We start from the raw sequence: 12,754 nt of genomic DNA on the forward strand, positions 1-12,754 counted from the left end.
ACCGGGAGCACGAAAGTCTACCCCGCCTAGTTACTTGACCCAACCTCGTTCTACTTGGTATGACTTCTAACAGAAAAGTGGGCCACGCGCACGTGTGCATCATAAATTCAGAAAACTCAGAAAGAAGAAGGGTTTCGTAGCCGTTTATATATACAATTCAGATAATATCAAAGCGGTAAAAAGCAACATTTAGCACATTACGCACAAACATGTGAACAAAATTAGATAAAAAAAATAAAGCCAAATATAACAATTATTCTAAGCTCAAATTCTTGAACCCTGAACCAGGGATTCTGGGTTCGTTCCCCAGCAAAATCGCCAGAGCTGTCACACCTCCTTTTTACCTACACCCGCAAGGGTATAAATGAGTTTTTCCAATTAAAGGACAATTGAAACGAGATTTATTATTAAAGATTTAGAGTCGCCACTTGGGAGATTTATGGTGTCCCAAGTCACCGGTTGAATCCCGAATCGAGGAAAAGATTGACTCTGTATTACAGTCCGCGAACCAGAAATCTGAGTAAGGAATTCTGTTAACCCGGGAGAAGGTGTTAGGCATTCCCGAGTTCCGTGGTTCTAGCACGGTCGCTCAACTGTTATATTTGGCTTAAATTATCTGATTTTAACAATTATGAACCTATGTGCAAATTTTAACCTTAACCGCTTTTATTCATTTTAAAAAAAAATTGCAACGTCATTAAAACAAGTCTTGAACTACGTCACATAAATGCACCCGTGGTTTTTGGACATACTTTAACATCGTTGGGATTTAGATTTGGGTCACATAAATGCGCACCCGAGTTTAGGGAGGTAATGTTATTAAAATACTCGCCTAAAGAGACTAACGCGTTATTATTTTGGGGAAGGCCGTGAAATTCGCTAAACGACCCGTTCTGAAATCTAAGTATTTTAATATATACAATTATCAAGGCCCCGCAATTTATGTGTTTTGTTTAGCGAGGCTCATCCCGTTCTATTATTTTAAAGTACAAACCTAGAGCAATCTATAGTTTTCTACTTAATTTGTCTCTAAAATAAAAGAAAGGCCCTAATTAATTTATTACTGGACTGATGCAAACTAAGTAATATTTTTGCACCAACATCTGACCATTGAGCTCCGATGTGAGCCCAGCAGAGGGAATTTAAAACCAGATATACACCATAAAATAGGCCAAAACAGACCTTAGCCCAGGCCTAAATGAGAAAGGGGCCAAAACTGGCCTGGGCCGTGCATCAATTATCCTGAGGCCCAAACGTTTAGGGACTAGCCTGTTAAGCCCTGTCTTTTACACTAAATGGAATTTCAATTTAATTAAGAACACAAATCTGATGAATCTACTACTAAAATTAACTAGCCAGTAAAATAAATTCAATGCAACATTAAACATGAGTTGGAAAGCAACTGATTTCAGATTTCATGACCCACGTAAACTGCCTATGATCACAATTTCAAACATGGTGCATACTAGTTCAAATTTCAAATTCCCTACTATGACTCATTTTTATTAAAATGCTGACTCATGAACTTTGATTAAACACTAACGTGACCACATATGAGAATTGAAACTCGAGAATTAAGGATGCTGGACGAAAATGGATTGCCTAAATTAACCTTACGAATTACATATCTCATATCTACTTTTAACTTTCTGATTTCGAACCCACACACAACCACTCAAACTCAGAATTATAGATTAACTCACATCATCACTACTAAATATAAAGCTCCCATGATCAGAAGAAGTATCACACTACTTTAACAGTCTACAGCCTAATTAATCACAGCTTGAAAATACCATTTATACAGATCTAGGAAAACCGAAAATTAACTAAACTAATAGAAACTATTCTGTTAGTCCAGCATGGAATTATTACAACGAATACTCAACTAAACTCATATGCATTTCTAAATATCTAACACACACTTAACGGTTCAAATGCACAAACTTATAATTAACAGTCCATCAGTACGGTTATTACAGTATAATGAAAGCAGTAAATCAACAATAGGCCTCCACTTTAACAACAATAGGCCTCCACTTCATTCATTTTCAACTGGATATTTTCATACATCGAGTTTTAGGACATGTACCTGGTATGTAGAACAGAAAAATGAGGTAAGCAATCAGCAACAGCAAAATACAGCAGCAGAAAGCCCAACACAGTAGCTTCAACACCTCAATCCAGAAATCCCAGCAACACGGAGAAACCAGTAAAAATGGAGAAGAAAAGTAGTCCGAAAATCTCTCTTTGTTTTCTCTTTCTAGATTTGAACTCTCTCTGGTGTTCTTCCGCTCTCAATATTTCAGAAATTTTGGTTCTATCTTTTTTACTCTCTCCAAAATGAATTCTGCCCCTGTATATCCAGTGTATACCGCTCTCTCCGCCCCCTTGAATCTGATTTTCAGCTCCCTTAAATGGGCATTCAATTAGTGCATTTTTCACTACCAATTCAACTTTTCATTTCTTTAATCATCCACTTAATTGTCCACTCAATTAGTACTTTTTGTTAATTTGATAATGCAAATACTACCCTACCACTATTAGGAGCTTCTCAATTAGTAACCACTTGCATAAAATTATACTAATCAGTGGATTATTATACACATTCAACCAAATTTTGGAACTAATCCCAGTTATTCTGCCTAAGTGATTAAACGAGATACCATTTCAAAGTTTTCTGATATCCTAATTATTAATTAATTCCAAAAAATATAAAATCAAATCTTAAATGCCAATGCTATATTTTTGTATTTTTAATGCATTAATAAAATTAAACATTCCCACAAATATATGCAAACAATTAGAAAAATCACGCAATAATTCCTAAAAATAACAAATAATCAAGGCCAAAACCTAATTTTGGGAATTATTTTGGAGTAATTCGTATGAGTCAAAAATCACGTGCTCACAGATGTTAGACACCACTTCTTAAGAGATAACTATGAGAAAGGATTGATCTCCATAGAATTTTGTGCTACTGATAAACAAATTGCTGACATCTTCACTAAAGCACTTAGTAGAGAAAACTTTAAGAGGAACAGGTTGGAATTAGGGATGATTAAGATCACCTAATAGGTCCAGCTCAGAATGCACAATGAAAAAAATGGAAAAAAATTGGTTAGGAAATCTGAACTTGTGTAAATATCTAGATTAATTTTTACTCAGCTTTATACTGTAATTAGTATACTCCTGTGACATGTGTTAATATGACTCACTGATCTCTTACAAAATTTTCTCTATTATGGTAAATTGAGGCATGTTCAAGAGAATTCTAAATGAAGAACCTGGTTCATTAGTATGAGTTCATCTGAAAGCTAAGGTATGTTTTCTATACTCTGCACAATTAGAAATATCAATATTTAAATTATGAGCAAAATTCCTATAATTGTTCAATTTCTTAGAAAATTCTATTCGTTAGCTTGAACCAGTTCCGTCAGCCTAGAACTCTAAACTAAAAAAACTACCTAAAATCTAGGGAAGTTAAACCGGTCATTCAAACCTGCAATTTCAGGTTGATTAGATCTCTAATTGACCACTTCTAAAGTTGTCGTTACACATTAAATGTGTATTTCTATTTAAATACACATCATTTCTTCTGCCATCTCCATAATTCCAAACCGTCAAAAATTCCTCTTTACTTTCACTTGCCTTCTTCTCCAAAATTCTAACTCACAAATTCTCTCAAGAAACCAATGATCATGACCAACCTACAAGACAATCTTGGAACTCCTCCACCACCCACTCCCTCTAATTCATCTACACCTCCTCCACCTAGTACATCTCCCAAACCCAGGCTGAGAAGGGTGAAAATGCTTGCTCAAAAAGCAGTATCATCTGGGACTCTCACGAAGAAATTAAACGAGAAATTAAAGGCAAGTCAGGCCCAAGACTCTGACTCCAACTCTAATTCTGAGTCACACAAACCCGCTAGTGAGGGGGAAAGACCTGGGTCTTATGACTCTAAAAATACTCAAGAATCCCCTTCTAAGGTGAGTTGTTCTGTGTCTAAAAATCTAGAAACTAGTTTGTTCTGGTTGGGCCTATTAAGGATGTAAAATTACCTGAGTTACGAAGGAATTGAGGTAAAAAGAATTCTGAAAAAGAAAAAGAGAGAGATGGTGCATGTGGTGAAGAGAGGGGAAATGGGAAAAGAGTGGTTGATCATTCACCCGCTGTTGATTTGCATGTGCCCGCTATCTGTGGAGTTGAACAAGAAAGGGTAGAAGAGAGTGGCAAAAAGTCAGGGGGAAGTGGTTCTAGTGAAGTTGCTGAGGGGCTGGTTAATCTAAGCACACAGGGAGATGAACCTGGTTTATCTACAGAAGAGACCCTACCAGACCTGCTGAAAAAGGTTGAGGCAAGCTATGATCCAAAGAAACGAAGAACTCACACACCAAAAGCCCCAAGTGTTCCTAAACCCTCCAAGAAAAGAAATATTTCATCCCCAACAACTACTGAATTTTCATTGCCAAAGGGTAGGGCTACAAGAAGTAGGGTGAAGTAGAGTGAGAGTGATCTCTAAAAAGCTCTAGCTGAGAGTATGAAGAAAAAGCTGGCTAAAGGAAAAGGGAAGGTTATAGAGTCCTTAGAGGCTGTGGAGGTTGAGGAGATGGAACAGGTCCATCAGGAGGAAGTTCAACCAGTGGAGGTTCAGACCCCCAAGCCTAAAAAGCCCAAGACTTCTTCCAAGAAACCTTTCTCTGTGTCTGAGGCTGCTGAACCTTCACTAGCCAAGAGGACAAGGTCTGCAGTGAAAAGTAAACAAGTGAAAATTTCTGAAGATGAGGAATGGAGTGGAGAAGAAGTAGAAGATGATTCTGATGGTGAACAAGACAAGCTTGCCATGTTTGGCAAAATAAAGATTTTGAATGGTAGACTAGTGAAAGACCTGGTAGAGCCAGGAATGATGAGACTGGTGGATGCCTTAGCTGCTCAGGGGTGGAAGGACATGGTCCTTCAGATGGATGGTAGGCTAACCAGGAATGAGATAATTGAGTTTATAGCAAATGCAGAGGTTAAGGATGGCAAGGTTAGCAGCCTGGTGAAAGGAGTTCAAGTGTCCTTTGATGCAGAAAAACTGGGAGAGATCCTTGATATTGAAGGGTTTGATGACTATACAAGGCAAATGTGGCCTTGTCTGGACTCCCTTCCTACTACCCTTGAAATTACCAGGAGATTTTGTAATGCTGAAGATATCAATAAAGCCAGGGCTGTTCAGAAAAGTGAAAAGAGGCCTCAGCACAAGGTCTTGTTTGAATTTGTTAATAAGTGCCTATTGCCCAGACAGGAGAGAAGGCATATTGCCAATTATATGGACCTAGTTCTTATGGAGTGCCTGGAAAGTGGGAGGCAGATTAATTGGCCTTCATCATCAAGCTGCCGGACAGGGTCATAAATGGCTCCAAGGCTCATGCTACCCCATATAGCTTTATTCTGACTACAATTCTAGATAGGTGCAGTGTGCCTCTGAAGAAATGGGAAGTGACCTCTAGCAAGGATCATTTTGGCATTAACACTTTGATTGCTTGTGAGTACTTAGTCAGTGCCATCCCAAATGAACCTGGTTCATCCAAGAAGAATCCTATCAACAGCAAAGTCAGGGCTCTAGTTCAGCCATGTGAAGCCAAGGATGCTGAGATAGCTAGGCTCAAGGCTCGTGTGACAGAGGTGGAATCTGAGAGGGATACTCTTAGAACTGAGCTTACCAAAGAAAATGAGAAGAATCATGGAATTCTTCATAATATGCTGAATCTTCTCCAAGCCCAAAACCAACCCTCTGGCTCCCCCAAGCCTTAGGAATCCTAGCTTTTGTTTCCTGAACCTGTCTAGTACCTTTAGTGACCTAGATTAGGGATTTTTCTATCTTTTTGCTCATGTTTTAAATGTTTTTTGCTTTCTGATTGTGGATTGTGGTAGCAACATATCTCTATCAATGATATCTACCATTTCTGCTCTTGTTCAATGTTAATCTTTCCTTGATAGTCTAAATATGTTTGCTTGATTACTGATGATTAAAGCATGATTGCACTTGCAATTGCCCTAGTGGCCATGAGTACTTATTAAAATCTGGGACTCACACTTTGTACGCAACTTTTCGATGATGCCAAAAGGGGGAAGAGATATTGTGCTTTACACATTCTGAATAAGTGATATTTATAACCTAATTAACCTGGTCCTTGTTGAGAAGTTAAATTTCTAAGCTTTGTATTGATGGTTAAGCTAAGTTTTTACAGGATCCAAGTAAGTAAAAGCATAGAGTTTGTCATCATAAAAAAGGGGGAATTTGTTGGCCCAAGAATAGGTGAAGTTTTTAAGATTGACAAAAGAACTCAGACATGGACCAGGCCCATCTTGTGAAGCACAGTCATGATCAACCTGTACATGTGAGAGGCACGTGAAGGAGATAAATCTAACTGATCAAGAAGCAATATCTCCTGATCTGATCGAAAAGATTGCATATTTGATAAGGAGAGAAAGACTCCTTACATGAAGAGAACACAATTTAGGATGAAGATAGTGTTAGAGTTTGAGATCAACATGAACTCTTCTACGATAGAAGAGTAGCAATTGAATCCCAGTCAAACTCTGATTACTAACCTATTAAATGTCAGTGTTGTTCTCTTTTACAGGTAATGCACATAAGTAGAAGTTAAACTTAAATTGAGAGCAAAAGAGCAAGGCGATTTTGCAAGCATTTATGTGTGATTTGAGTGTGCAATCCTGAAGCTACTTGGACTAGATAGAAGAACCAGTTCCATGTGTCTATCTTTTATTCTAGTTCAATTGTAGTAGGTGATTTTATATTGTACCTTTCAGCTTTCATAGAAGCAATTGTATTAGGTACCTAGAGTGTTCAAGTTAGAGTTAACTTGAAGTTGTTGCAGCAGTTGAGGCTGTGTGCCACAACGGGATTAGAGTTAATCCTTAGGTTTACAAAGAGTTTTGTAAATGTTGTTTTGGCTCAGTGATTTTAGTGGAATTTTGGGAAAATCCTACTAAGTAGTAGGTCGTACTTTTTTGACATTTTAAGCCAGGTGTTTTCCACTTAAAAATCTCTATGTTCTTTATTTTCTGTATTTATTATTCCGCAAACAGTAGTAGTTGGAATACCTAGAAGAACCATGTTCTTCTATAGTTCAGTTAAGCAAAAATTGGGTACCACACAAATCACCCCCCTCCCCCTCTTGTGTGGTATTGATGCTTAAAACATCAAATCTCATACCATATAGGAGTCAATCCGATCCCCAAACCATACTAATAGTTTAATTAAGGCAAGTATAACTAGTCAAGGTTACAAATAAGGAAATAGGTAAAATCACAGAAAACACTGATTTTAATAGGAAAATATGATTCGAATCCCTAATAAAAATCAATTAGTATATTGGGTTGACCGAATAAACAAATAACGGGAAGAAAATTGAAGAAATCAGTGCAATAACAGAACAAAACCCAAGGTTTAAAGAACATACACAAAATTAACCAAACGAGTAAAGGATAATCAGATTAAACACTTGAAAGTTTGAAAAAGAAAACTTTTTGAAGATACTTGGGACGAAAACCCTAATTTTCAAAGAAGCACTGAAATCAGAATAGTAATAACAAAAGTATAAGATTTTTGAGGAAAAAATATCAAATAGTACTTAAAACCTTCTAGATCTACAAGGATCTCGACAGACCCAAGTAGTTATAAGACTAGGGTTTTCTAAAATAGCAGAGATGAAAGAAACTCGGTCCAAAACTATAGATTCAAAATGTCGAGATGTCATCCTCGGTTAGCGTGACTAACTCAACATATTGAGCATTCTATTGAGTTGATAATGAGTGTCGCCTTCTGTGTAGAGAAGCCCCATCATCACTAGCTTCTCTATCATCGTCGATAATCACGGTGTCTATGACCGGCCCAGGAGGAGTTCTAGTGATCACAACTTTCGGAGAAGACTTGGGGGCAATAATCTTCGCCGTCTTATTTTTTCCCCGGGCACAGAAGAATGCCTTCTTTTCGGTTGCTTATTCTCCGGCCAGGGACTCCGTGATAAAACACTTGTGTCCGAAGCAGGTCAACAGATACCTGTTTGAGTAGCGCCTCCTGAAGCAGCCTCACTGCATCAACAGGATTAGCCAAGACGTCCTCCTCGGGGACAACAACAGAGCCCGCAGGTAGACCTGATTTCAAGAAAAAAATAGAAGGGATTAATCAAGTTGATCACATGAAAAAATGAAACAGGGTGAGTTTGAATTACCATGATTTTTGGCCTTCCACCCATATTTAGGGGCCAGTTCTTTCCACAAACAAGTTTCAGGTGTCGTAACGTCCAAAATCTTCTAAACCCACCGGTCCAAACCTTCAACCATCGGTGGGATCCATCGAGTTGCTGAAACAAGTGAAGGATGAAAGATTGATATGGTTGTGGAAGAATATTTAGTATAAGAAATATTAAACAAAGATCTTAAGAGTGCGGTTCCAAGCGACCGGAAAGGATGAAGCCGTTGCTGGGATAATGTTGTTGGTGGCAACTGCAACAAACCGTTCCATCCACCCACAACCGTTGTCATCATCTATGCTAGACAATAGAGCATGGTGGCCACGTTTGCAAAGGTTTATCATTCCCCATGCGGAAGATCTTGGGAGAGTAGAGATTTATTATTTGACCTAAGGTTAGCTCTTCTCCAGTATCCTGACACAAACACCGAAGGCAAGCAACCGTCCTCGACACAGAAGGACTTACTTATGCCAAACACACTTGGTAACAGAGGCAAAATTTTGCAATCACAGAATCAAGCTCTCCGCTCAAAGAAAACACGCCCAAAGTAAAGGGATACGTGTAAAAATATATAAAACCCTCTTTGGGTAGGGTCACTCGCTCCAATAGATCAGGAGCAATAATATTCAAATCATGGCAGCGGCAGTCTTCCTTCACAACAGGAATGCTAGAAGGACGTTGGAAGAAGGTTACCTACTGATGGCCCATGTACGAGAGTTAGCAATAGGAAAAAAAATTTCGAAGTCTTTTGTAGTAATAAGACTTCTAGGGATGATGGAGGAATAAAATCTTCGGCCTTGTTCTTGTTCTTTGAAGAACTGGTGCACTTTGAGGAAGAAGCCATTGTATGGAAGAAGAAGAAGAAGAAGAAGAAGAAGAAGAAGAAGAAGAAGAAGAAGAAGAAGAAGAAGAAGAAGAAGAAGAAGAAGAAGAAGAAGAAGAAGATTTTTTGTTTGAAGAAAGTTAGAAAAAAGATAGAAACCAAAGATGAATTCAGATAAGGGAAGCTTGGAAAATTATGGAGCATAAGAGATAAAGCTGATGTGTAAGTTTTGGCGGCTAAATTCATGGCCATGATCACCTAGATAATCGGCAAAAGCTATGCCGAATCATGGGATGACGCGTGTTCGGGACATTTAAATGCAGAGAGACGTGCATCTAATCAACCGTCAGAAGCCTTCAGAAGAAGTTATAGTAATTCCCCCAAAAGAATGTTTCTACCAACTTCCCGGTAACATAAAGTTATGTCACCGGAAAGCAGGGGACTATCTATATAGGATAAAATATGCTATGCCACGTGGCCCTTCAAAAAAAGGACATGTGGAACCTAAGATGGGGGAATATCCAAAACCGAAGGCAACTATTATGCCTATCAACGGGGAGAATAACGCTCATAAGGATATAATAAATACTTTTCGCCCGATAGCATTTAATAGGGAATATTCTATGGTATTAAATACGATTGCTCGTTACAAGAAATTTAGGAGTTTATGTTCACTGTTACATCTTCATTAATGACCCTCATAATTGACATTAAAGAGGGGTATGATCCTAGGACCTCCTTCCCTAGACGTAGCTATAAATAATGAGCTAAACTATCATTGTAAGGTAGAGGAATTTTCTGGCAAACTTACACTACATTCTATACAAAGCTTAATATAATCTTACTTTCTGGCTTTTCGATTTCACTATTGCTGTGTCCGGAAATCTTGTTCCTGAAGTTGTCACTTATGCCGTTTCATCTACATTTTAAGACTAAGTATTGTATAATTTTTGATTATTTTATTATTTCAGGATCAATTAGTTTACTTATCTAGAAACCACGTATACATTCAACTGTACCGTTTTACGGATAAATAATGCTTACTAGTAGCAATTTATAAACTCTTCACTATTGGTTGGATCTTTAGAAATGGTGCATGTGGGAATTTTGTCATATAACTTACTAGTAGTAAATTTGCCTGCACTTTTGCGCGTACGTTGAAAGATATCAGTAAACTCAAACTCTTATTATATTTAAATTGCTGAGATCATCTAAATTACTAAAATTAAACACAATAGAGTATAGACATATGAAAATAAAAAATAATTATTACAAAATCAAAAAAGACAAAATAATGAAAGACATATACTACATTTCTTTAAAAGTTTTTTTTACTGGGTCCCCCTAATTTTCAAAATCGGATGTCCGAGTGGTAACTTATGAAAAGTAATTAAAAAATAGTACAAAGAAAGAAGAGGCCATAGACCAGGGGCGGAATCAGTCTTATAATTACGGATTCAGTAGAACTTACCTAGTTGTGGCTCAAACTCGGTATCTATATTATATTAAAAGGAGAGTAGTGAAGCATGTGGTTAAGTCAAGTGACAAGCTAAAAAGAAGCCACTTGGCAATTTAAAGACAACATTAAAAATTTGAATTATACATGGAAACATAATTAATGGAAGTAGTTTAATGAATCTTATACTTAATCTAAATAGATCTTAGAAAAATTTAATCTATATATCTACATTTAAATTTATATTTATAAGTATATTTATATCTATATTGATTCACTCATAGATTTTTTTTCTATATTAGCTAGAGATATGGAGGTAAAAATTAATTAAAAATTCCAATCGGAAAAAATAAAAAATATAGAAAGACGTATTGAGATAACCTATGACTATTTATACATTGGAGTAAGTTAAAATATAAAATAAAATTAAAATTTACTTAAGTTATTCAAGATATATTGAGTTTAAAAATTAAATAAATTTAAGCAGCAAAATAAGATCTTACATAAAGTATATAAATTATTTATAAGGTAAGAAAAAACTTAAATAATTCGTAAAAATATATTTTAGAAATAAGAATAATAAAGTCATATTAATATTGATAAATCGGGCGAATGAATATTTTATACGTAAATATTACTACAACATTCAGATATAATATATTCAAACAATTAAGAAAATATTTTTTTATTAATATTTGGATTGAGTGCAGTAAGTTTAAGTTTGAAAGTATAACATAATATTTTGGGAAATGTAGTCAAATATAGAAAATAGAATAATAAAACTTATTTGAATTTGAGAAAGTTTTTAAATTTTTATCTATATTATATTAGAATGAATGTGGTAGAAATAGATATTAAATTCAAACAAGCTAATAAAAATTCACATGACAATGTAATAATATTAGGTATTGAATAATATAATATCAAAAATAAATAATAAATAGAGGGAAAATAAAAATTCAGATTTTTTATCATAGAGAAGAAGGATAAAACTTATTTAAATTTGAGATGAGAAAGTTTTTTATATTATGATAAGAAAATTCATAATATGGATAAGTCCACGTAACTCAAGTCTAATAGATAAAATCAAAAACTAAAAATATTGAATAATAGAAATAAATTAGAGATAATATGAGATATTTATAAATCATAAGTTTAGAAAATAAAATAAATTAAATATACAATTCTTAAAATCTTATTAAAATTTAAATAATTTAAAATTTTCGAGCAATATTTTTAAAACAAAATAAATATTTATTTTATGATTATAAAATTATATATTTATCTATATTATATTAAAGAATAATAGTTTATAATGATATTAAAAAAAATTATAAGTTAATGAAAAGTCATATAAAACGTAATAAGACTATATATTATATTAAAAATTAGCAAAATTATTAAACAATTACTATTAGAAATGAAAGGGAAAGGCTATTTGAATTTGAAATTAGAAATTTGTTAAAACTACGATTAGAATATCCAAACTATGGATAATATCACGAAATTGAAGTCTTATTTATGAAAATAATATTTTAAAATAGAAAATAAATTTCTAATATAGGTAACTTTACTAATAAAAATTAAAGATTAAATTTGTATTAAATCTAAAAAAGAAAGAAAATTTACGTAAGAAATAAAATGATAATGAAAATATTACTACAACATTAACATATAATGTGTTCAAACAACAAAGAAAATATTTTTTTATGATTAATATCTGAATTGAGTGCAGTTAGTTTAAGTTTGAATATATAGCATAATATTTTAAAAATGCGGTCCAATTTAGAAAATAGAATGATAAAAATTATTTGAATTTGAGATGAGATTTTTTTTATTTCATACGTTTTTATTTTTAGAAAATATTATGTAAAGAAATAAAATGACAATAAACATATTACTACATATATATAATATGTTCAAACAATCAAGAAATTATTTTTCTATGATTAAAATAAAATTTTAAAAATATAAATAACTTTCTAATATAGGTAATTTACTAATGAAAATTAAAAATTAAATTTGTATCTTAAAGCTAAAACAAATTAACTGCATCTAATGTAAAAATAATTATAAGAGAACTCAATATATTTGTAACATAATCATCAAATATATGTATTAATATTTTAGACTAATTCAATTTTATAATTTAAAATAAAATATGATATTATTTTGGTTAAAGGTAAAAAATTAATATAAAAATAATTAAAA

General features: G+C 34.2%; 1 protein-coding gene across 1 annotated transcript; it reads left to right on the forward strand.

Annotated features, from left to right (window-relative positions):
• The first annotated feature begins 3,701 nt into the window (after window positions 1-3,701).
• LOC138891208 (uncharacterized) lies at window positions 3,702-4,507 on the forward strand. Its single transcript, XM_070174357.1, has 2 exons — window positions 3,702-3,992; window positions 4,094-4,507. Exons 1-2 carry the CDS (start codon window positions 3,702-3,704, stop codon window positions 4,505-4,507), a joined length of 705 nt encoding a protein of 234 aa, XP_070030458.1.
• The last annotated feature ends 8,247 nt before the right edge of the window (window positions 4,508-12,754 follow it).

The sequence above is a fragment of the Nicotiana sylvestris genome, chromosome 1 (assembly GCF_000393655.2).
Source record: "Nicotiana sylvestris chromosome 1, ASM39365v2, whole genome shotgun sequence".
Taxonomy (NCBI): Eukaryota; Viridiplantae; Streptophyta; class Magnoliopsida; order Solanales; family Solanaceae; genus Nicotiana; species Nicotiana sylvestris.